Here is a 26,096-nt window from a genome sequence, read left to right on the forward strand (position 1 = left end):
AATTTGTCAAATTCATTCTGAGTAAGTAAAAATTACGAGCCCATTAACATTTAATTTGAGGCATTTTTAATATAATTAAAAATGAACTAAAATACTTACAAATATAACAAGAATTTGGATCCTATCAATGATAAACACCGATAAACTTTTATTATTGTCTATTGGGGTGTTTAAAAAAACCAATAACCCGACTACCTCTGATTATCCAACCCAAATGGTTGGGTTGAGTTACAAAATTGGAGAAAAAAGAAAAATTGAGTTGGGTAGCCAGGTTATGCAAATAAGGCGTCGGGTTAACCCAATCCAACCCGATTATGTATATATATATATAAACCTAAAAACTAAAAGTAAACCTTCTTTTGAATGGACATGGTAGGCTTGAAATTTGAATGTATAATATATATGTGTCATCTTACACGTTGAATGACAATTTGATCATTTTGAATATGAAAAACAATATGAAGATTTGTCTAAATTATAAAGAGATAGAGAAAAAAAAAACCAACCCACCAACCCAACCCGAATTTTTTTGGGTTGGGTTAATTTTTGTATATTGAATCATTTTTTGCCGATTCGGATACTTTGGTTAAGTCCTTAATTTTCTTGAAACCCAGTCCAACCCGACTCATGTAGCATATAAATGTCTATTATTGATGATGATAGCATATGAAAATTTGCTATATTTTGTCAAATTTGTCATTTTTTATAATTTCAAAAGACTTAAATACAAAAGCAAATTGAGGTGGTTCTCAAAGAAGGAACGGAGATTTTCTTTTTCTTTTTTTTTTTTTTTTACAAAAAGAGTGTTTCGATGAAAGAGTTTGGTTGACGAGGAGCGAAGGGTTTAATGGAAGGGAGGTAATAGAGGCAAAATGAGAATTGTAAAAAGTTTTAAGGGCAAAAAAGAGAAAGACAAATATTCTCCCTTATCCACCCTTCTAATACAGTGGAGAAGAGATAGAAATGTGTACTTACCATTTGGTCAATTAATAGTATATATATTGTTAATATAGATTAATAGTTAAGAACAAGGGAAATAAAGAAAACTATTTTCAATCGTAAAAAATATTTCATAATCTATTAAAATATTAAATATGGAAGAATATTTATAGAATTATATTTTATTTATTGTTAATAAACTATTAAACTGTGTTGTATTTACGATATTTAGATTAGTTTTAGGTATTTATCACAATTTTGGTAGAATCTATAGAGAAACACTATTGAATGGCGTACGTACATACAACAGTGTGGAAGGCCGTTATCGTCATTTCACAGCTCCAGCCTCCAACCATTAGCTGAAGTCTCTCAATTCCGACAAAGACTTCTTCAACTACTTCATCTCTCACATGCTTCTTCATCTGACTTCCATTTGATTCAATACAAAATGGGAAACTGTAGTGGCCTGCCGACTGGCCAAACCTCCACCGCCTACCCCCTCGGTCACTCCGACGCCGACTACCGACCTCCCTCTAATGGCGTCGTCAAAGTTCTCCCACCCGATTCCGACCCTTCTCTTCCACCGCCCCTGCCGAAAGAAATTTCCACCTCCTCCGCCCCACCCGCCGTTGGTCGTGTTCTGGGTCGGCCCTTTTCCGACGTCCGGTCGTTTTACTCCTTCCGCGGCGAACTGGGTCGTGGCCAGTTTGGTGTTACTTACTTAGTAACACACAAGGAAACGAAACAGGATTTTGCTTGTAAATCAATCGCTACTAGAAAATTGATTGATCAAGACGACGTTGAAGATGTTCGTCGTGAGGTTCAGATTATGCATCATCTTACTGGCCACCCTCACATTGTTGAACTTAAAGAAGTTTATGAAGACCGGCATTATGTCAATTTGATTATGGAGCTTTGCGCCGGCGGTGAGTTGTTCGATCGGATTATTGCTAAAGGTCACTATTCTGAATGCACTGCAGCCTCCCTTTGTCGCCAGATTGTGACGGTAGTTCATAATTGCCACTCCATGGGAGTTATGCACAGAGACTTGAAGCCCGAGAACTTCTTGTTTCTCAGTGCTGATGAAAATTCACCTCTCAAGGCTACGGATTTTGGGCTTTCTGTCTTTTTCAAACCAGGTCTTTGTGAATCTTTTTACTCTGACTTTTTCTTTGTTCTTCCATTCTTCAGCTAAAATGTTCTAGGATCAGAAGTCAACTCAATTTCCTGAGTGGGTTAATTGGATATTAAGTTGCTTTAACTGTTCAGTTTGATGGGTTGGATCTAAAATCAAAGAACAGATTAACAAAATTGAGGATTAAATTAATACATAAAATGAAATAGCTGCAGGATTCAAGGGGTTTTGTATGTCACTGGTTTTCTGTCAAGTCCTCTATTGTTGTCTTTGTAGAACCATAATGCTAAGTTTAGGACTCCGTTGAAAACATTTTTGGACTAAATTTATAAGTTAACCTTGAAAACATATTCTGTCTATTTCGGGAATATGTACAAATTATATCCTGATCATTACATTTCATGACAAGAAAACAGAATTACGTGCATTCAAAATTTATAGTTACTTTGTAAAAACGATAATAAATTCTGTTTTTTCACTTTAGATCTTTCAGTTGTGAATTGTGAGAAGTTATCAATTGTTGAACATGATGAAAATCATTGGTGATGATTGGTTTCAGTATGACATTTTGCTTGCTAGGAAACAGGTGATGTTTTTAAAGATCTAGTTGGAAGTGCATACTATGTAGCACCAGAAGTTCTTCGACGAAGATATGGCCCCGAGGCGGATGTTTGGAGTGCTGGTGTTATACTATACATTCTACTCAGTGGAGTTCCTCCTTTCTGGGCAGGTTCCTCACTATGTCTCTTTTTCAAGTCTGAAAATCAAGTAACTTTTTGGTGATTATGTTATTTGAACAAAGATTTTGTTTCTCTATCTTATCCTAATAGTTCAAGGAAAATATTTCTATATCTTCTGTTGACTTCCAAAAAGTTTTTGACTAGAAGGTGAGAGATGCAAAAAAGAAGAGTGAAAAGAGATATTTTAGCTGTTTTAGGAAAAGAAAAAGGTTAAAACATTTCAGCGGTGGTCAGTAGGAAGGTATCTGCTGACTGGTGTGTAGGTAAGTTCTTTTTCCCGGTTCAATAGACGACGACTTTGACTCATACATTTGATAGTTTTTAATAAAGAACGATCTTACTTTAACAGGATCTGTTCTGTAGGTTGTGAATCTGTGTCCTTGAGATAGTTTTTAATAAAGAAGAGAGAGAAGGCCCTTTTTAGTGAAAGAAAAGTACCAAGCTATTAACTTACTCAATTCTAAGAGACCTGCAAAAAGTTCTCCAAATGGGATGAATAAACAAACAGTTGTGATTAGAGTAAGATTTTTAGGATATTCCAATATTTATTTTGCATAATATCAGTTGTTGATCCCATGCTCCCTAGGTTTTATATCCTCAAAATTTTTTGGTTTGATTCATTTACAGAGAATGATCAAGGTATTTTTGATGCTGTTCTTCGGGGACATATTGATTTCTCATCAGATCCTTGGCCTTCCATATCCAGTGGTGCCAAAGATCTGATAAGAAAGCTCTTGCATTCTGATCCTAAAGAGCGATTATCTGCCATTGAAGCCTTAAGTAAGTTTCCATCTTCAAGACAGTAGCCACATAGCTCCAGCAAATGTAACTGAAATATGAAACTATAATAATTAAGTTGCACCTTAGATGAAGGCAAAGAAATGTATGCTTTAAATAAACATGGTATTTTTTTTTTTCATCTGTGATACCTAACTACTGACATTCAAATGTTGTACTATGCAGATCATCCATGGATGAAAGAAGATGGGGAAGCTTCTGACAAGCCTCTTGATATTGCTGTTTTGACTAGAATGAAACAGTTTAGAGCAATGAACAAACTCAAGAAAGTAGCTCTTAAGGTGAGAGAATCTTCCATCATGGTATCAGCTAAAGAGTTAATTCTTCTATAAGCACAATTTTTAAATGAAAAAACTAGTGAAGGGGGAGCTCTCTATCTCCTGAGGTAAAAATTTGTTCTTCCCCCTTCATGAAAAAACTATTCTATAAGGTTTGAGAGTTCAATAAGGCACTGGTGTCTGCTCTTCCTGTTGCTGAAAGATTGTTAAAAAAAGGTAAAAGTGAATAAATTTTTATGAATCAACAAACAGATAAAACAGAAATCGTCGTTAACACATAAAGATTTACATGTTTACTATTATTGTGTTAGCTACGTCCATGGGCAACGAGACCTTGTGCTTGATCATTCAATGAGCTAAATAACATATAGAAGACATTCTAATATAAATAATAATAATAATAAAATATTTAAAACTGCAAGTACTGCAGGCACATATCTTGAAATGTTATTGCATTTGCTATAGGTGATTGCTGAAAATCTTTCTGAAGAAGAGATTGTGGGACTAAAGGAGATGTTCAAGTCGATGGATACGGATAATAGTGGAACTATCACTTTTGAGGAGTTAAAGGCCGGTCTTCCTAAGCTGGGTACAAAGCTTTCTGAGTCTGAAGTGAGGCAGCTGATGGAAGCGGTAAGCTTCCTATGGATGTTTTTCTGCTCTCGAATCAACTTACCCTGTATTTCTCAAAACTTTTTTTTTTTTTTTTGTCATTTCAACATCACTATCTTCTTTGTACTTTTCAGGCTGATGTGGATGGAAATGGGTCGATCGACTACATCGAGTTCATTACTGCTACTATGCATATGAACAGAGTAGAAAGAGAGGATCACTTATTTAAAGCTTTTGAGTACTTTGACAAAGACAAGAGCGGGTAATCAATGCTGTCTTATTCCAGTCTGATTTTTTCCTGGAGTTCATACGGTGTTTCCATACATATACGTCATGTTGACTTTGCTTCATGCTCTCATTTAGATATATCACAATGGAGGAGTTGGAGACTGCCCTTAAGAAGTACAATATGGGTGATGAAAAAACAATAAAGGAGATCATTGCAGAAGTTGACACTGATAATGTACAGTTTCTTCTTTCTCAATAGCATCTTTCTTGGTTTATAGCTTATTGGTCTCTACAACATAGTCATACCGGCAGAAATAAGTGTTAATGTGAAAATGGCTATGATAGTTTTACACTAAATCATCTTTCATCAGCATTTCCTTTATTTTCTAGCAATGTTGAGGCTAGTTTGGACCGACTTTTCAAATGCTTTTAAAAAAATCTATTTCACTTAAAAAGTTGTTTCAAATAGGCTTTCACCTATATCATAATTGACAAAGTTGTATGGTTGACGATTGTGATATCAACGTATGCGTTGATGGAACTTCCTTCAAGTGATGGTGAGCTTAATTTTTCTCTCGAATAGCATGTACGCATACTTCATGGAAGATGGAAATGTTCCTAGAATAGAAACTTGTTTCATATCATAGTCTGGTCCCAAACAACATCAAAATTCTCATATCATGCTTTGTTCTCTTGTGAACCAACTGTGTCTGATTGCTTTCACACCAGGACGGACGAATAAACTACGACGAATTCGTTGCAATGATGAGGAAAGGCAATCCGGAATTGACGACAACCAGACGGCAAAAATGAAGCTGAGTTCCTTCATATAATGTCTGCTTGATTTTATGTGCTTCTTTGGCTGTTTCTTTGTTCAATTTGAGTTGAGCCACCTGAAGAGAGAGAGATTCGATGTTCTGGTTGCTTCATGATTCCATCCAATGGCTGCACTCAAACAGGAAAAATGAGGTTTCCTTTGCCCCCATTACTAGAAATTTCAATTATTCTGACCTTATTGTTATCTGTTTGATTGTTTATAAAGAGATTTGAGTGTATTTATAGAAGATAATGTTTTTGAGAGTGTGAAAATGTATTTGTCTCTGTAATCCGCCAAATGACCAGAAATAAAGATGATGCTCTGTAAAGTTCAAAAAAGTGTGTTCTCATCTTTAGTTATTGAAAAAATAAATGACTTTTTTATTTTTATTTTTAATGATAAAGCTGATGGACAGAAAAATAAAATTATCAGCAAACTGCAAAGTCTGATTGCTTTGAGTTTCAAAAACAAAGGCAATGGCAGGGAATTTGGCAACTTGGCCATTTGTGATGCAAGAAGTGCCTGCATTTACATTTTAAAATTTTGGTCCCATGATTCCATACTCTCTAAAAAGCTATCGTCATAATATTACATGAATAATGGTGTTTCTTTTGTTCACAATATAGGTCGGAAGCATTTTCAAAAATAGTATTGCACAATTTATTCCTTTTTGTTCCCAACATAATTTTTTATTTTATTTTTACTAATATTTTTTGAAGGGTAGTTTACATCTCATTTTTAAAACGAGGTTGATATGATAACTAATCAATGAAACAATATTCTATATTACGAAAAAAAGTTATATCATAGTATTAACTACTCACATTCATAATTTAACGTTTCACTAAATGATTTATTCGTTTATTTCGTGAATCTCACATGACCTTTAAATCGAACTTTTGCAATAAGTGTAGATGGTACAAAAAATAATTCTTAAATACTACTTTTGTGGTAAGTAAAGATTGAAGATGGTATGAAAAACTAGGAATTTTCTCGTGTGATATTAGACGGTAGAATTTTCACGTGGATCTCACACCACCAATTCTCACGTGAGTAAGACCTTAGGTACATTTGAAGGTGTATTACTTTTTTGCATTCCATACTCATCATACACAAGTTTTGATATTTCATTGAGCTTTACTAAAAAGAAGGTGATGCCCTATTTGGCAAGTAATTAATAGAAGAAGATATAAAAGTTTTCTTTCTCCTCTAAAATCATATGCACATTTTTCCATAAATCTCTGTTTTTCATTTTTCTTTTCCCCCATTTATGGATCTCAAAATCTGTTCCACTTGATTGCATAAAGATTGTGATGATAGAGAATAGATAATTAGAAAATGAAAAAGAAAAATTATTTTAAACTAAAAAAACCCTTTAAAATATTTAAAAATATAATAAAATATAGCAAAGATATGTGAAGTTAGATTATTATCCGGTTTATTAAAATACAAAATGTTGTATATGGATAGTGGTATGTTTTAATTTACGAGGTAATATCTTTGGAAAATTGATAAAATTAGCATCTTTTTAGTTTTATATTTCAAGAGTAGCACAATTTTAGAAAAATCGTAATTTTATTTTTTTCTATGGTTTTCAAATTTGAAAAAGCTCTTGATAGAAAATCTCTCAATCTCTCGACTGAGTGCATTATCGAGATAGTACGTTTTTTATTAAAATTTTGAAGTTGATTAAACACTTCTCATGCCAATTTTGCCACAAGAGTCCCCGAGTTGGAAACAAAAGTATGATGGTTCCAAGATGTACTGAATTGAAACACACGGAAGAATAATTTTGGGTCAAAGTTAGATGACCCCAAACCAAAAAAAACACAGCATCGTATAATATGATATTGGCTGAGAAATTTCCTCCAAAGAAATTAAAAATTTAGGAAAAATCTGATGATCGAGATTGACCCAAAAAAATAACATTATGAATTTTCAAAAAATGTACTATTTTAAAATATAAACAAAACATACAGTATTTTTTTTAAAAAAATTAAATTATTTTATATTCTATAAATATTTTAACTTATTTTGATATATTTAAAAATAAGGAAAATGGTGATTTATTTTTCTTTTTAGAAAAGAGTACAAAATAGGGTTATGGGGAATCGGCCAGTTTTAGTTGCGTCTGGCTTTGTCCTACGTGGGTTATGTGGACCCTTTTCTGTTCACTTTAGGCCCAACTTGCAATTACCCTATGTTTTCCTTTTACTTCTTTCTCTTCTAAAACAAAAATTACATAATGCCTAAACATTTTAATTTAAACCTACCAAAAGCTTGAGTCAAACACCCACTTGAGAAACTACAAATTTTCAATTCGTTTTCCGGGCGGTCATTCTCTTGATGATTGTTGTAAATATCTTTTAAGTACCAGACTCTTCTGTCTTTAATTCTAATGAAATTGAAAGTCGTAGAAGTTAAAATATATAAGTGGTCTTTCTCTGATTGTTCGAAAGTTCAATGTATATGTGTTGTATTATAACGGTTAAAGAGTACGAGAGAGTTGATTGGTGGTAGGATTCACGAAACTCTCAAATTATATCTTCTATCTGCACAAAGCACAAGTGATTTGGCGGAGAGTGATCCACCAAACTATTGGAAGGATAGCTACGAAAGGACGTGATTAAGGTAAGTTCCAATTACAAACATATATGAAGTTAAAAAAAAGTAACAATCAATGGCTATGTCGGTTTACATATTATAAATAAAAACTATACTAAAATAAGAAACTTAGAAGGAAAATGAGAAAAAGAAAATACCTTCTCTCTGAATGACACAACATTTCGGCGCAAAGTTTGAGAGAGAGGAAAGGGTGACGTAGGGAGCGTGAAAGCGCGTGAGATTAGTGAATGCGTTCCCTCCAAAAAAGAAAAAGAGGAAAAACCGTCTGTGCCGATTCTTACAACCGTCAACACAACGCCACGTAAGTACCCCAAAACCCGCACTCCGATGTCCAAGCCTTAAAAAACTAGACCCATCCATTAACACAAAGTTGAATTATGAAATCAATTCTCCTCCGCCCCTCCGCCGCCGTCACTTCATCAGATCCGCTTCTACCGCTACCGCCTATATATATATATATATATATAAAAGAAAAAACACACAAGAGAGTTTTATGTTGATCCCCTGTTAAAGAGATCAAACGATAAAGGAAAACAAAAAGAAGAAGAAGGAATTAGTTATTATAATGGAGCAGAAGGGTTTGTTGCTGTCGGCGTTGAGTGTGGGAGTCGGAGTAGGGGTAGGGCTGGGACTAGCCACCGGACAAAGCGTGAAGCAATGGTCCGCCTCTAATTCTTCATCAAATCTAATCACCGCCGATAAATTGGAACAAGAAATGCTTAAACACATTGTCGATGGCCGTGAAAGCAAAGTCACTTTTGATGATTTCCCTTATTATCTCAGGTTCTTAATTTTCTCTTTTCCCCCTTTCTAACTAATCATTTTTTAATATATAAACACATCTTTTTAATTATTAAATTAGTTTTGAGTCATATTCTTTTGGGAGTGTTTTTGAATATGACTCAACTGATTTTAACAAAATTAAAAATTTTGTTTCCAAAATGTTCTTATTTTGATTTCTCAAATCTTCTTGCAATGTTATCATTTGCCATGATTCAATATGAAAGATTAATTAAACAAATTATCGAGGTAGAGGAATATATTCCTTTTTTCTAAAAGAAAAAAGTTCGAGTAATGAACGATCGTTTCTTTTTTCATGAAAATTGACATGACAAGTTATGTGTGAAAATTTTCTTAGTCTTGTGATTGTCCTCTCTCTTTTTTTAAAAAAAAAAAAAAAATGTTAGACGTATGTGAATATATTTATAATTACATATTTAAGATAGTAGGTTGAAGATTTATTACATTTTTAAAATTTAGCACAATTATTTCATCAAAACTTCCTAAAATAGTTTTAAAACGTCAAAATATTGAGATCTATCAATTAGATATAAATTCTAGACTATCTTAATTTATTACAATTAATTAATGGTAAATAGAATGATATTTTACCATATTTGAAAATAGTTTCATTCTATAATCAAACATTTACCTGTGTTTCAATTTTTACAAATTTCATTTTTTTTATTTTAATTATAAAAAAAACCATTGTTTAACATATTCAAAAATTCAAGAATAAATTTGAAACATTGTTAAAATTAAGGTACATAATTGACATTTAAAAGAAAACTGTAATGAGTGAGAATGATTTTGTTTTATTTATTTATTTATTATGTGGATATTTCAAAATTTGGCAAATTGTTGTTATGAACAGTGAACAAACACGAGTCCTATTGACAAGTGCTGCATATGTGCATTTGAAACATGCTGAAGTTTCTAAGTTCACTCGAAACCTTTCTCCAGCGAGTCGAGCCATCTTACTCTCCGGACCTGCTGGTTTGATTTCTCTTCCCATTTTTTCCGATTTCAATTACGTTATGTAACCATAATGCATCTCACAAGAAGACAAATATATTCTGTGTTGCACAAAGATTAGTATAGCTTCAGAATGCACATAACTATTTTTCTTTTTGAACAAAACAGTTCCCAGTTAATTCATTTGTTTCTGTTTATTTTCTTTTCTTTTCTTGAAGAACTCTACCAACAAATGCTTGCCAAGGCATTGGCTCACTATTTTGAGGCTAAACTGTTGCTCTTAGATATAACTGACTTTTCCCTAAAGGTGAAATTTCTTACTTTTTCATCCCAAGTTATTTTTGCTTTTTTTGTTTTGTTTTTTTTTTTTTGTTTTATTATTATTTTTTTTCGTTGAATTTTCTTGTTTCAAATTACTAACTAAATTATTTTGTAATTTCAGATTCAGAGCAAATATGGTACTTCAGTCAAGGAATCTGTAAGAGGCTTTTCTAAATCTAAACTTAAAAATATGTGATTTTTTTTCTTTAGTGTTTCTTAATGCCATTAAATTTCGTGATCCCTTTTTGTTTAATATTATTTGAAGGCTTTTAAAAGGTCTACTTCAGAGTCAACATTGGAGAGATTGTCTGGCTTATTTGGATCATTTTCAATCCTTCCATCCAGGGAAGAACAAAAAATAGGTTGGTTTTTTTAGATTGTCTGGCTTTTTGTTTAATATTTCTAATTAATCATTTATATGCATCCACGCTCTATTGTTTATAAAACGACCATATTGATCACCATTCTCCACTATTACAATATTGTGCTAACCATGCTCCTTCGTTCATACCTTTGCAGGTTCATTGCGAAGGCAGCGTAGTGGTGTGGAACTTGCATCGTGGTATGAAGAAAGCAAATATTTTCTTAACGGATCGCAGTATCGTGTGGATTTACTTTATTAATTACTCAATTTCTTATAGTTGATTAAGTTTATGTTGACAAATGAGTTTAGTTGTTACAGAAGAAGGGATCTCTTGTAATATATCTAGCGCTTGAACTTTTGTAGGGGAAACGAAGGATCTTCCAATCTTCCAAAACTTCGACGAAATGCCTCAGCTGCTGCTAACATTAATAACCTTGCTTCACAATGTAATGTTGACAAACCAGGTATGTCAATCAAATCTTCATATTAGCTTTTGGGAAACTTAAACAACTCAAACGAGTCTATGAATACCCCATGACTTTTAAATTCCTTAACTCTGTTCTTTTATCATTGGTTGCTGAAGATGTTTTGCCACTCTTTTTTTTGCTTGTAGAGAATGTGCTTTTATTCCGATTTATCTAATTAGTTTAAGTTTTATTTTTTGTAGCTTCCCTTAAGCACATGAGCAGCTGGGCTTTTGAGGAGAAACTTCTTATACAATCTTTGTATAAGGTAACAATGAGTTGCATTATTCTCGACATATCGAATTAAAGATTTTATATGATCTCTAAGAACTTAAGTTATTTTATTTGTTTTCAGGTTCTTCTTTATGTGTCGAAAGCAAATCCCATTGTTTTATATCTTCGTGACGTAGATAGGTTTTTATCCAAGTCAAATAGGGTGTATAACTTGTTCCATAAAATGCTACAAAAATTGTCTGGATCAATTTTGATTCTTGGTTCCCGTACTATCAATTCGAGCAATGATTATATGGAGGTGGATGAGAGGCTCTCTGCTCTTTTTCCTTATAATATCGAGATTAGGCCACCTGAAGATGAATCTCATCATGTCAGTTGGAAGTCCCAATTGGAAGAGGATATGAAGTCGATCAAGGTTCAGGATAACCGAAACCATATCATGGAAGTTCTTTCAGATAATGATCTGGACTGCGATGATCTCGACTCGATCTGTGTTGGTGATACCTTGGCTCTCAGTAACTACATAGAAGAGATTGTGGTGTCTGCAATTTCTTATCATCTAATGAACAACAAGGACCCTGAATACAGAAACGGAAAACTGATTATTTCAAGCAAGAGGTGAGATCCATCCTTTGTGTTCAAGTCCTAATTGTTGATTATAAAAGTACTCATAGTTTTGGTTATGGAGCAGTTTGTCCCATGGACTGAGCATATTCCAGGCAGGAAAATCCACTATCAAAAATAGTGTACAGCTTGAAGCACAAGCTGAAGCTTCAAAGGTTCATTATTTTAGTTTGTCCTTTTTGTGCGCCTTGCCACTCTCTTTTATTGAGTACTTTAATTTGTTCTCTGCAGGACTCAGGAGCAGTGAAATCCGAAGCAAAAGCTGATACCGCAGCTGCTGAAATCAGAAGTGAAACAGCACCTGTAGCTGCTGCGAAAACCGATGGAGAGACGGCTGCTCCAGCTGTAAAAGCCCCAGTAGGTCTCTTGTTTTAATTCTTTTGCTGACTCTATGAATGGCATTGCTGATGTTTATATTACAATCTCATGTGACGTAGGAAGTTCCACCAGATAATGAGTTTGAGAAACGCATTAGGCCAGAGGTCATACCGGCGAATGAGATTGGTGTTACATTTTCTGATATTGGTGCGATGGAGGAAATAAAAGATTCTCTTCAAGAACTAGTAATGCTTCCTCTTCGAAGGCCAGATTTATTTCTTGGAGGGCTTTTGAAGCCTTGCAGAGGCATATTGTTGTTTGGACCTCCTGGAACAGGAAAGACTATGTTAGCTAAGGCCATAGCAAAAGAAGCCGGAGCAAGCTTCATTAATGTTTCGATGTCTACCATAACTTCCAAATGGTTTGGCGAAGACGAGAAGAATGTTCGGGCTTTATTCACACTGGCAGCTAAAGTGTCTCCCACCATCATATTTGTAGATGAGGTAGATAGTATGCTCGGGCAGCGAACAAGAGTCGGTGAGCATGAGGCAATGAGGAAGATAAAGAATGAGTTCATGACTCATTGGGATGGACTCTTGACGAAGCCAGGGGAGCGTGTACTTGTTCTTGCAGCAACGAATAGGCCATTTGACCTCGATGAGGCCATCATACGGCGTTTTGAGAGAAGGTATCTGTTCTTATGATTTGCCCCATGCATATCCCTGGCTATCCAATATGCTGAGAGGGTTTTTGGATCAACCTTAGTTTAATTCTAATGAAAACCAAACTTTTATGAACAGAATAATGGTGGGGTTACCATCAGCAGAAAATAGAGAAATGATATTGACAACTCTCTTGGGGAAAGAAAAGGTGGAAGAAGGGCTAGACATGAAGGAGCTGGCCACAATGACAGAAGGATATAGTGGAAGTGATCTCAAGGTTTGTTTTCATAACTAATCATTCAGTTTTGGACCTCAAAATCCTTAATAATTTCTTGACTTATACATTACTTTTGAAACCAGAACTTCTGTATGACGGCTGCATATCGACCTGTTCGAGAACTAATACAGCAAGAAAGACTAAAGGATGTGGTAAGTATGAGGGAATCAGTTGAGGCATATTTAAATCTCCCTTTATTTTCTTTGCATTCAAGTAAAGATTCAGGACAAACGTAACCCCTTACTCCGTTTCATTGTCCGTTTTCTTGCATTGAAGGAGAAAAAACGAAGAGCTGCCGAAGGACAGAATAAGACAGGGGATGGAGCTGGAGAAAGCAAAGAAGAAAGAGTAATCACCCTCAGGGCACTAAATATTGAGGATTTCAGACTAGCAAAGAATCAGGTAATATAATTTTATCTCCTTGTTTTTACCACATTCCTTTACATTACATCTTTTCTTAAATCCACCAAAAATTTCTTTTCTTTGCTTCCATATTTCTCGAGTACCTTTTATGTCGCACCTGCAAATCCATGTACAACTACCGTCATTTGAGTAAAAAAATTGACATTTATCGCTTGTTTGTTCAAACTTCTTAGCCATAGGAAGAGACCAAACCAATTTGTCGATATACACTTGTGATAGGGCGAGCTTGACTCGCAAATGATCAAGAAGTACCAATCCTTTTGCTCTAGTACTGTTCTAATATTTGTTCAAACAAAAGACAGCTAAAAGAAACAACCTTTAAATTCACCAAAACACTGTTTTAATGAGATCGTTTAACATGTTGTTTTGCAGGTTGCAGCAAGTTTTGCAGCAGAAGGAGCAATGATGAGTGAATTGAAGCAATGGAATGAGTTATATGGGGAAGGAGGATCTAGAAAGAAGCAACAGTTAACTTATTTCCTGTGAGCTTAAGCCATGGATAATCATAACATATGTTACAATTTGGCTATAATTTTCAATTAATGGAGAAGCACATGAAGGTGTTCTTGTAAGTCTTAGTAGGGCTCTTTTTCCTTTTTCCATTCGAGAAGAAGCTGTGTTTGTGTAAATATGAGGGTAAGTGTTTGTATGAAATATGAGCTGTATTTGAAAGTTTGATTTGTTGTTCCATTTCTATGGGGCGATGTTGTGTGGGGAATTAAATTACATAGGCAGCTAGTTTCTATGAATGGGCTGATGCTGATCTGACAGCCAAAAATAATCCTATTTTTGTTTTTGCTTTGAGTTCGTTATGTTGCTATATTTTGTATCAAATTGTTTCTCTACTCCTTTCTGTCATCTGTTTTCTTTTGGTTGGTTTACATACACATTCTTATCCTGTCGCTTACACATGGAAAAAAGAAGTTATAAAGATGTTAGGTTAAAGCACAAAACTGGCTTATAAGTGTGATGATTCATTCTACTATCACCGTAGTTGTAGTTGTTGATAGGAGTGTAACCAGTTCTTAATGAGAAACTTAATTAGTGGTTTGGTCAGCTTGGTCTCGGTTTACCAAATAATTGTCGTGGTACGTACGTGTAGGAATAGCATGCAGAGGACAACAGAAAATTCATTTAAAATTTTGAAAAATAAACAAAAATTAAGTCGGACTTGCACAAGTTAAAAGATAAAATTAACTGAGTAGATTGCTTGTACAAGTTAAAAGATAAAAATAACTGAGTAGATTGCTCGTTTTGTAATAGAAAATCGTCGTGTTAGTAAGAACATTAATAAAACAGGAAGTATTTTAATCTAAGAATTGTTTGAAAAACGACTTTTAGAATGGCTAGTTTGGTTTGAACTAATATTAATTATGAGTATATAATTATAAACAATAGGTTATCGTTCTGTAGTAATAGTTAAAAAAGAAATCCTAGTTTTATTTTCTCCTCCTTTTTCTTCTTTCTTTTAATATCAAACAAGTGAGAAAATGAACTTAAATTGAAGGCAAGCAAGTACTCAATACATAAGAAAGGTAAATAAATATGCTAATTAGTGGAAGGTAGATGGGATGAATTGAAGGTAAATAAATATGTTTATAATTAAGTGAAAGGTAAATGTATAGTATAATGCTAACTTTAAGCCTATGAATTATATAATAAGAAAAGAGGAAGTATTTGAAAGAAGGCTACACTTATTGTGGCAATATAATAACAAAAGAAAGGTTTGATGTTTTGATTAAACCTCCAAATAAGACAAAAGGAGTTGCAAAAAAAGTTAAAAAAGAAGACTAATTAAAGATATAATAATATATATTATTCATAATGAAAAGGAAGAAAATTTGTCATTCCCACTAAAAATGCCAAAATTTGTGATTACCAACATCATTTTGTCTCTATTGCTCAATATTGTACCTCTCCATGGTCCCACTAAAAAACTAAAGCATCTTTTTCTACAAACTTAAATTAATAAACATGTAAATACAATTGAGAGAAATTCATTTTATTCACTTTAATTTAAAAACCTCTTTATTGTTATTTTGTGTTATTTTCTTTATTAAGAGAAATTTGTCATATATATAAAAAAAAAAATCCCATTTATTAAATTACTTAGACCATATCTAACAATTGTTTGATAATTATTTACTACTTGTTTAATTATTATATAATTTTAACTACTAATTGTTTTATTATTTAAAAATTGTGTTTATTTTCGGGTAAGAAAAATACTTAAATACATTTAGGGTTTTATATTTTATTGAATTATCCGATTTGTCACGTGAAGAGTTCTTTTTAGTTTTATGGTAAAACAATTTTTTTTTATGAGAGTGATGAGAAGATAGACTAAGTATTACCTTTTTCACAGTTCCTTATTTTCATATTTCTTAGGTAAGTATTTTTAGCTAGTTTCTAAAAACAGAACTAATTTTATTAGTTTTTAATTTTAAAATATTTATAAAATATAGATAACAAAAACAAACTATTGATGATAGAAGTAATATATATAAGCTTAATTTAAAAAAAAAAAAAACTTAAAAACAAAAAGATTAAATGGTTACCCAACCTAAATGTTGATTTTTGGTTTTTAGGATTTTGCAATTTAAGCTTCTAAACTCTACATTTGTCTCTAAATTTTTATGATATGTTGTTTATTTTCGAGTGATTTTTCTCACATTTTGTGCTTTTAAAAGAAAAGAAAAAAAGAAAAGTTGTGAAGTGAAGATGTTTTGTTTGGGTATTTAACTTTTCGGCTACTTTTATATATTTCTGCTTTCGGCGGCTGTGCATTGGAGTTTTCCTCACTCCTCCCTTCCCTTTTCTAATTTTTCTATCTTATAAAGAAAAACCCACACAACCGACGAAACAATAATAATAATAATAATAAATTTAAAATTTTTTGCTACACTTTCAAAATATTTTGATTCATTTTCGATGTTTAAAGCGGAGTATTAGTTAAAATATTTACTGGCGTTAATTTTCCTTTTTTTATTTAGATATAATTTAGACAAAAAAAATTAGAGCCTATAAATTCCTCATTCTAGAATTCTAGTTTTTTTAATTTCATTCGACTCAAAGGAGAAACTAATTTCATTAATTCCTCTACTGAATGGTTCTTGCAAATTCTCTCAAATATATTCAATAAAAAAAACCAAAATAGTATATATGTAGTTGGAATATTTTTCTTATCTCGCTATTTTACTCAAAAAAAAAAAAGGAATGAAGAGAAGAGATTTATTTTGATTTTAGATCGAGTGATCTTGATCACCATCACGAACACTAAAAACTAAACATTCGAAAATGTGTCACACAACGAATATATTTTCATATTATATTATTTATTTTCATGGTTGTTACTTTTTTTTTAATTAATTGATGGTGTAAATTAATTAATATATTTATTCAAGTTTTAAAGTTGGAACAAACTTAATTATATATATAAATATAAATATATATATATATATATATATATATAGCTTGTGTAATGGAAAGATGGATTGCATAAATTTATAGTATAAAAAAAGAGGTTTGGAATATTGTATTGAATTTGATGGGGGGGGGGGGGGTGAGATTTTTGCAATTATTGGGGCATTGAGAAGAGAGCTCTCCTTTGACTCTCTTTTGAAATTTTTATTTTTGTTCTTTTATATTCATTTCTCATCATATTCCTACAATCAAATCAATCACCTAAAGTGGATTATGCTTCTCCCTTTTCTTTCTTTTCTATTTTTTTTTTATTTATTTCCTTTTTTTACTAATAAAAAATAAACATAATACATACTATTTAGCATAATGTATGTGATGTTGCATGATCACATTATTATTATTATTATTATTATTATTATTATTATTATTATTATTATTTTGATAAAGACATTATTTAATTTATTCTTAATTAAATAAAAAGAAGAAAGGAAAAGAGAAAAAAAAAAATGGGTGTCCCTAAAATTAAATATTTAAAAATGAAAAAGAAGGGACAAGGGGTGGATATAAAAGAGATATGTTTTGAACTTTATGATCCCAATCAAGGAAGCAATTTAACTAAAATTAAGATTCTTTTACCCTTAAACTTAACTTTCTTTCTTTCTTTCTTTTTTGATTTTCTTTGAGGTTTTGTCCAATTAATTGGCTCCACCAAATTCCACCTATTTTTGTACTTCACAAATGAACTTTGTAACCTCCCATCCAATATCAATTTTTTGGTATACTTTTATAAATATTTTTAACTCTTTTGTCAAATCTTTTATAAAATAATTAAGTTATTATATGATAGTATATGGTATATATTATTATTGAAATTGTTTTTATTCATATATTAATTAACTCGAGAAGGAAGATGTATATAATTATTCCAAACACTTCTCTAATTTTACAACAATTAATACCCCTATTTATTTAAAAATAATGTGAAGTTGATTTAGGGTCCATCCTTCCTTTCCTTTATTAAAAAGCAAAATTACACATTAATTACTATTATTATGGGCCATAGAGAATTTTGTTGGATTATTATATACCATAATTTTGTTTGCCCCCACATGACTTGTTTGTTTGGTTTCATTTCATTCCTTCTAATACAAGTCAACTCTTTTTTTTGGTTTTTATTTTTGTTTTCTTTAAACAATAATATATAACAATTAAGTACAAGCAAACTTTTTTTTTTTCTATCAAATGTTTTTATAATGTGTTATTGTATCATTTCCATGCATGCTTAAAATATATATTAATTATTGGAGAGCCTAATAAATTTTCTTTGAAAAAGCATATATTAATATGGGGGTTTTTTTTTTTTATACTAAATATACGGTTTTTTTTTCTTTTACCTAATTAAATTCTTATTGGTTTTGATCATTTAAATTTAGGGTTTAGAAAAAATCTTAACACTTTATGTAAATTTTATTTTATTAAAAAGATGAAAATCTTAAAATTGAATTAAATTTTTGAAAAAGGAAAAAAGACAAAGACAAAAAAAACATAGAAGGTCCAAGTTCCCATCTTTATCCAACATATGTTATGATATATTAATTTGGAGCATGTGTTTATTTCAATAATTTTTTTAAAAAAATTCATTACATTGACATTTGAGCATAAGGTCACCATGACACACACAAAACAAATCTATGTTTGGGACAATGACAACTAATGGTGCCCACTTCTATATATTTCCATTAACAATTTTAATTGTTATTATTACCCTTTTTAAAAAAAAAAACAAAGAAACAAAGAAACAAAAAGCCTCGAACTAAAAAATATATTTTTTTTTCTTTTTGATTAAATTTACGAGTTTGATTATTAATTTTAGCAATGCAAACCATATAGTTTTGACTTTAAATTATAAATATTTAGTCAAAATATAGTTAATGACAAGTTCAATATTGCACTTGATCAGTTCAAACGAACATAATTAAAGAAAAAAAAAATTAACATTCAATTTCAAGATACCAATCATCTATTTTACCTTCTACGGAAAGAAATGTATGAACATTAATTTAATTATTTTTATGTGAAACATTTTAAATACTTTTAACTATAGTTGAGACATGTTGGATTGACGGAAGAATTTGTTTTTCAAAAAAGTAAAATTTTATATTTAAACTTGATAAAACTGTTTAGAATAAAATTTGAAAGTGTTTATAAACTTCTTTTAAAATGGTAGTAATTAAATACTTTAATTTTATGTTTTTACCATGAAAGACTAATTAAACATCTCATTTTAAGAAACAACTAAACTTCTTTTTAAATTTTGTGAACTCGAGAAAAGGTTTATTTGAGAATGATTGTTTTTTTTTTTTTCTGAATTCTTTACTAAATAAATAACACCTTTGAAAATTGAGAATGAAAAAGAAAAAAGAAAAAGAAAAGGAAAAAGGAAAATAAAGAAATAAAGAAAGAAATAATAGTATGTATGTATGTATGTATGTATGTATTATGATATTTTTGGATGTGTAATATCATTAAAAACTCATATAAGTTCACGTGTAGGTGGTAGACTGAGATTGAAGGTAAAGATAGATACATAGAAAAAGAAAGAAGAAAGTTGGGGAATTTTATGCACTTTCAACTTTTGCTGCCTTATCAAAAAATAATTTTATACTTTTTCATTTTTCGTTTTTTTTTTTTAAAAAAAAAATATAATGAAACTGAAATATATAACAAACATAGAAATATATTATTTGTATGAGAAATGAATGAATGAGGCCGACCCTCCGGAGGCCCATTTAAGATTCGGACGCTGTCGTTTTTACAGATGGGCCCACTTCAATCATATTTATTATTAGTTTATTTATTTATTTATTATATTAATTATATGGTGGTGATGGTGATGCTGATGCTGATGCTGATGCTGATGGACCATTCTCTCTTTCTCTATTACTATTATCTCATCCTACCTTAAATATTATACACTCTCCTCTTGACTCCCCCATTTTAATATAGTTCTAAGCTTTGTGATTTAATTTAGACACTACTTTTATTTCTAATATTGTTATACATATCAACATTTAAAAAAAAAAGAAAAATTCAAATATAACAAACTCTATTATTCTTAAACTATAACTATCAATCGATGTATACTAAAAAAACATTAGCGTAAACTTGTGCTATTGTATGCTCTCGAGATTAGAAGAATTATATTGTTTAGAAGAAAATTGTTGATAATTACTTTAGTACTATGACTCTTTTAATTATGGGTATTGAATTATAAATTCAAGTGTTTTTTTTTAGATTTAAGTTTCATCTATGTATTGTTAGAGGCGTTTAAGTGTTTTCTAATTTTTGAATTTTGCTATCAAAGACGTATTAGAAGACTATTCGTTTTTAAATTTAATATTTTTGCAATTTAAAAAATATAGTGACATAAACTCTATTATCATAATTTTTTTTTTTTTTTGCTATTTTTACAAACGCCCCTAAAAGAAATAGAGATACTACATTTTAGTGACTATTCTAATCGATTGTTCAACTAACATATGATGTAGATTAACGATCAAAATGTGTAGGATTGAAATCCCATCACTTCCAAATAAGAATATATATATATATATATATATATATATATATATATATATATATATATCATTTTACAGTTTGTTAAAATATTTAATTTATTAAAATGAATAAATGATAGTATAGATTAAAACCGTTGCAATAATTTATAGTTTACTTTATAACAACATGAGAAGTTCAAATTTTTAGTTGATTGACATCAGAAGTATAAGCTGATCTTTTTATTATTTACTTTTAAGAATGTAAAAGAACAAATTAAGACTACAAAAACAGTGCAAGAAAGAGGAGTAGAAAAGGATTGACAGTGGGGGGGGATATTGATAGAATATAATTAAGAAGAAAATAGAAAGACAGAAAAGGGGTGACTTTCATAGTTTAAAATTTAAAATAGAGAATGTGATGAGTTCATTTAAACATTATGGGTAAACGACAATAGAGCTTTTGTTCTTGAAATACGCATAAATCTCTTCATCACATTATTTGTTTCTTTTGGACCTTTTTTTTTTTTTTTTTTTCTTTTTTTTTTTTTTTTTTTTTAAAAAAAACTTATTTGTTTTCTCTTCCTCTTTGTTGGATTTTAATTAAAATAAAACTGAAAACTATGCTTTCCAAAGTTAACAGTTTGGAATAAATATGTAACATACTTCATCATGGTCAATTATTCCCTTCGTACCTTTGTTATTGTTATTGTCGATCTTTTTTTTTTAATTTTTTAAAAATAATTTTAGTTATCTTTCTTCTAAATAACCTAATTTCCTCCTTTGCTTGAAAAAAAAAAAACATTGTTTGTGCTCTAAAATTAAACAATATATTTGTTAAAAAGCAACCTCTAAAATCCCACAAGACAAACCTAAGCTTATAGAATATTCGGAGGAGACATAGGAAAGCACCCATCTCAAATTAAAAAGAATCTACCAACATTTTGGAGTTTGAGTCGAACCGGTTAAACCAAAGGTATATTACGTTAATAAAAAATAACTAAGGTGAAATTAGACTAACATCTTACAATTTTGAATGTTAAAAACATCTTTTGACATTGTTACACGTAATTTGAGGTACGTGTCAAAAGAAAAAAACTTATAAATAATTCATACCTTACTTTCTATTTGTGCTCAATTGAATTAATTACTTTTTGTATTAACTTAAACATATTAGAGTCTAGTATACTTGATCTAACACGTGTTGATCAGTTCATGATATTCAAAGCTACGCTAAGTTCGAAAACCATGAAAAGCCCCTCAGCAAAGCCTAATACAAACAGATATTAGCACACCAATAAATTTGAATTTATATTGAAAATTATTGTTATTATAACAGTTAATAAGTGATAAATTATTGATATTCTCTACGGTATTGTTGCATTAAGAGTAATTGTACTAAAGGTGGGCTAACAAAATATAGCTCTAATTCATTAATGTATTATTATGGTTCAAACATTGAAGTCTCTTCCTCTACTAATGTCATACTCAAAATAACAAAAAAACAATACTATCGTCATCAAATCACAACGTGACTCTTTTTCAAATTTATAGAAAAATCATTATGTTCTTAAATTATCAAATGAAAGTGACTACCTAACTATGAAAATCAACATTAAGTTAACGATGAATATTCTTGAAGTTTGAAAATGCATAAAACATAAAATTTAAAATCCTATTATAATCCTTCTACAAATACATACTATCACAGTACTAGTTTTGTCATAAGACTAACTCTTTCACAACTCAACCCTTTCCCAAACAAGTTTTAGAGTTCACAAATCAAATAGACACAAATTTAAAGATGTATAAACTCAATATATAATTTTAACAGTAATGGAAACTAACAACTCTGTACATATTAATATCATGTGAACAAAAGTACTGTGTAGGGATGTATTATTGCCTTCATTTTAAGAGAAACTCATCAGCTACTTTCTTCAGAACATTATTAACTCACCACCACCATAGAAGAGCAAAGAGAAAAAAAGAAAAAAAGAAAAAAAGAAAAAACCCTAATGTAGAAATAGAAGTTTGCTTTTGAAAATGGGTGTGAAAGGGGAAGTTAAAATTGACAAATAATGAGGTAGAGAGTTGACATCTCTCCACCAATTTATTTTATTTACCCCAATAATTCCCATCTACTGCTTGGGAGTTGTGAATCAACAATGAAAGTTAAACAGAACTTGTGAAAAAGAAAGAAAGAAAGCATACATCTTCTTTATTCTTTTACCATTTAAGAAAATGACAAATTATACAAACCATGCCTAAATTAGGGTATTTACTTAAATATACACTCATAATTTGCATTTTATGTAATAAGCCGTCAAAGTTATCCAAACTTTGAGGGGGAAATTGTAACATTCCTATAAATTTTAGATTCAAGATTAGGGACTTAAGCTATCATTGAAAGTTTGAGATTGTATGAAACGGCAGAAAAATACATTTTATCTAGTTATGTTTTAGTCTACGTACTAATACTTTTAGTTTTGTTTCATTTTACTTCAAAAGCATTCGGTGTAGTCGTTATACTTATAATTTTGGTTCAGTTTGGTTTCTGTCTTTTCAAAATAATAATTTTGGTTTTTGGTCATTGATCTTATGAAAAACGAGCCTATTTAATCCATCTATTTTACTTCATATTTTTAAGAGATTAAAATTGTAAAGTTAAAAAACAAAAAACGAATTAATGTTGAAAATAGAAAGAACAAAATAAAGGTTTTGAAAATGGAAAGACCGAACACTATAAAAAGAACACAGTAAAAAGAAAGTAAGACCTAAGGGTAGTATTTAAATCTAAGCAAATACAATTATAACTAAAGACTCGAATAAACCAATTTAATGTCCAAACCATTACTGTCATTATTTTTCTTAAGAATAAGAGTACTTCTAGAAATGCTTTTTTTTTTTTTCATATATAAATAAGGGGAAAAAAGAGTGAGAAAAGAGTTGTTTTAGTAAAGTTTTGAATAATACTTCTTCTTCCTTCTCTCTCTCTCTCTCTCTTCGTGTGTCACAGTGTTTTGTAGTTCTGACGCGAGGACTGGGCTCTCACATGACTCCTCTGCAAACCACGTATTGAAGAAGATGGACAAAATAAACCCAAAAGATCTTCTCTTTCTTCTCCTTCTCCTTCTCTCTCTTCTTTGGTAAAAAAAGAAAAAAAGGGTCTTTGTTAAGTCTGTCACTCACTCCCCATTTTCAGTTCTGCAAAGTCCAACAGCCATTACCATCTCATCGTCCTTCTCCTGAAACCTCCCCTGACTCAGCTCTTTCTCACTCAAAGTGTCCTCCTTTTTTCTCCTATCTTTACCATCTCTTTTTCTAAAAAAAATCTCTCTTCCCCATTCCTCTAGTCTGGCTCTCCCAACCATGGAAAGCTTCAGCTTGCTCAAATATTGGAGAGGTGGCGGCGCCGGTGCTGGCGCTACTGCCGCCGCTGATTTTGCTTTTAATAGCAACTCCTCTGCTTCTGCCACCGCTACTGTTGTCACTGCTGTTCCGCGGAAAGAGGTGGAGACGGATGAGGAGGAGAATGATAATGATGATGGACCGTTTTTTGATTTGGAGTTTGCCGTGCCCGATGAGGATGAGGGTCGAAAACAGGGAACAGACTGTATTGATGGAAGTGAAGAAGAAGGAGAAGAGGATGATGATGATGATGAAGATGATGAAGATGGAGATGGGGATGAGAGAGAGTTCAACTTCACGCTCTCATCTGGCTCTAGCAATGAACATTCCGATGCCAATCTCACGTTTTCTCCTTCTGATGACTTGTTTTTCAAAGGTAAGCTTGTTCCAGTTGAAGCTTCCTCCAATGGCGGTTCTGAACCAAACGTCAGGCCGCAACTTCGTGTCACATTGTTGAAATCAGCTGCCAAGTTTAGGGTCTTCATGTCGGGTTTGAAGAAATCGAAATCCAACGGGGAAAAGAAAACAGAGATGGATGGATCTGTTGGGGAAACGGCTAAAAGTGAGACAAAAGAAGAGACGACGGGAAACCCATCGGAGAAAAACGAGAATCAACTGGAAAAAGATCAGAATCAGACTAAAAATAAGTTTTTCGCTGTGAAATTTAAGGTGGAGGAAGTTCCGATCATGTCTCTGTTTACTAGAGACAACAGTTCAAGAGGGTCCGGTGTAACAACCAACAACAAACCCCAGAAACAAACCTCCGATGAATCAACTCCGGAGGAAACTCGATTCTCAAAAGACGTATTAATGCAAAAGTACTTGAAGATGGTGAAGCCTCTGTACATTCGGGTTTCAAGAAGGTATGGCGAGAAGTTCAAACTATCCGGACAGCTTATTTTGGGTGCAGCTGGAGCCAAGTCCAGTGCGCCGCCGTCTATAGCGGCGCCACCCACCTCCCCGTCGACGGAGAAGTCCGTGGTAGAGACAGAAGCTGTCCAAGTGAAACCGCCAACCACCACCACCAACAGCAAAGGCAGGAACATGCCAGCCAAGCTAAGAGTGGTTTGTAAGCATTTGGGGAAAAGTCGGTCAGCTTCCTCCGCCGTAGCGGCGGCGCCACCGGGGGTGGCTCCCTCGAGAAGAGACGATTCGCTTCTGCAGCAACAAGACGGAATCCAAAGCGCCATTCTCCATTGCAAGAGATCCTTCAACGCTTCTCGAGGTAAAAAAGAAAAGGAAAAACAACTGTTCACTCCTCTGTTACAAGTATTAAAAGTTCAACCATTTTTGTTCATCTCCATTAATTGATCATCTCTTTCAATGACAGGTTCAGAGTCTTCCTTATTATCAAGGTCAGTAAGCGACACTCTGCGTGAGAAACCTTCAGATTTAACAGAAAAAGCCATTGGTTGAAGGTAAAGAACACAAAGTTCAGATCGAACCAAGAGAATATTTCAAGCCAAACAGAAACGGCGGGAAAAATTTTGGTCAATATCCTGAATATTTCTCTCGTTTTTACATAAATATATATATATCTTTGTGTAGTATATGTAAATGTGCAGGTGTTAGGTTAGGGGATTGAATTTCTGGGGTGGGTTTGGCTTCTAAGTAAGAAAATGTTCAATCTTTCCAATGAAGGGAAAAAAGAAGAAAGATTGGATTGTATGTGTTTTTTTTTTTGTAATCAGTAAAAAGTATTTAGGAAAAGATACATACAAACCAAGAACAGTTGCCCCCAAGTATGTGATTTTTCCTTTGCCTAACCCCAAAATGAAACTTAGAAACCACTGAGCTCAAGTGGGTGCTGCGAAATTATGTTACTTTTTTTGGCTTTTTAGATTGGTAAAGGATGTGGGACTCTTAACTAGGCTGTTCTCTGATGCAAAAATGGTGTCTTTAGTGGTCAGAGAAGTAGGGAAAAGTGGGTTTTACTTAAACAGTGAAAACGAGCTTCTTTTTTTCAAGGTCTAGAGAAAGGAGAGAGATGAGTTATCCTTTTTCCTCTCTCCATCTCTTGTTTTATTCAATGGATTATGGTCTAAAAGTAAGAACAAAGGGAAGCATGTGGGGGTTTATTGAATGCCTTTATGG

The 26,096-nt window shown here is 31.9% G+C and overlaps 3 protein-coding genes across 4 annotated transcripts; all 3 read left to right on the plus strand.

Annotated features, from left to right (window-relative positions):
• Positions 1-1,245: 1,245 nt before the first annotated feature.
• Positions 1,246-5,936, plus strand: LOC103493133 (calcium-dependent protein kinase 1). Of its 2 annotated transcripts, none has more exons than XM_008453772.3 (8): positions 1,246-2,078; positions 2,661-2,804; positions 3,442-3,594; positions 3,778-3,893; positions 4,356-4,523; positions 4,637-4,764; positions 4,866-4,965; positions 5,460-5,936. In XM_008453772.3, exons 1-8 carry the CDS (start codon positions 1,388-1,390, stop codon positions 5,541-5,543), a joined length of 1,584 nt encoding a protein of 527 aa, XP_008451994.2. In that variant the 5' UTR covers positions 1,246-1,387; the 3' UTR covers positions 5,544-5,936. The 2 variants fall into 2 exon arrangements, with proteins under 2 accessions (XP_008451994.2, XP_050943095.1); XM_051087138.1 differs by having other exon boundaries at positions 1,361-2,078; positions 2,654-2,804.
• Positions 5,937-8,369: 2,433 nt separating this feature from the next.
• Positions 8,370-14,472, plus strand: LOC103493134 (uncharacterized). Its single transcript, XM_008453773.3, has 16 exons — positions 8,370-8,955; positions 9,827-9,948; positions 10,146-10,234; positions 10,370-10,405; positions 10,514-10,610; positions 10,768-10,810; positions 10,976-11,076; positions 11,280-11,344; positions 11,432-11,928; positions 12,002-12,089; positions 12,166-12,291; positions 12,372-12,940; positions 13,053-13,191; positions 13,275-13,343; positions 13,468-13,593; positions 13,987-14,472. The coding sequence occupies exons 1-16, from the start codon at positions 8,738-8,740 to the stop codon at positions 14,098-14,100; spliced, it is 2,499 nt and encodes an 832-aa protein (XP_008451995.2). The 5' UTR covers positions 8,370-8,737; the 3' UTR covers positions 14,101-14,472.
• Positions 14,473-23,546: 9,074 nt separating this feature from the next.
• Positions 23,547-25,728, plus strand: LOC103493135 (probable membrane-associated kinase regulator 2). The gene is made up of 2 exons (XM_008453774.3): positions 23,547-25,227; positions 25,333-25,728. The coding sequence occupies exons 1-2, from the start codon at positions 23,964-23,966 to the stop codon at positions 25,416-25,418; spliced, it is 1,350 nt and encodes a 449-aa protein (XP_008451996.2). The 5' UTR covers positions 23,547-23,963; the 3' UTR covers positions 25,419-25,728.
• The last annotated feature ends 368 nt before the right edge of the window (positions 25,729-26,096 follow it).

Source organism: Cucumis melo, chromosome 7 (genome assembly GCF_025177605.1).
Source record: "Cucumis melo cultivar AY chromosome 7, USDA_Cmelo_AY_1.0, whole genome shotgun sequence".
In the NCBI taxonomy this organism is placed as follows: domain Eukaryota; kingdom Viridiplantae; phylum Streptophyta; class Magnoliopsida; order Cucurbitales; family Cucurbitaceae; genus Cucumis; species Cucumis melo.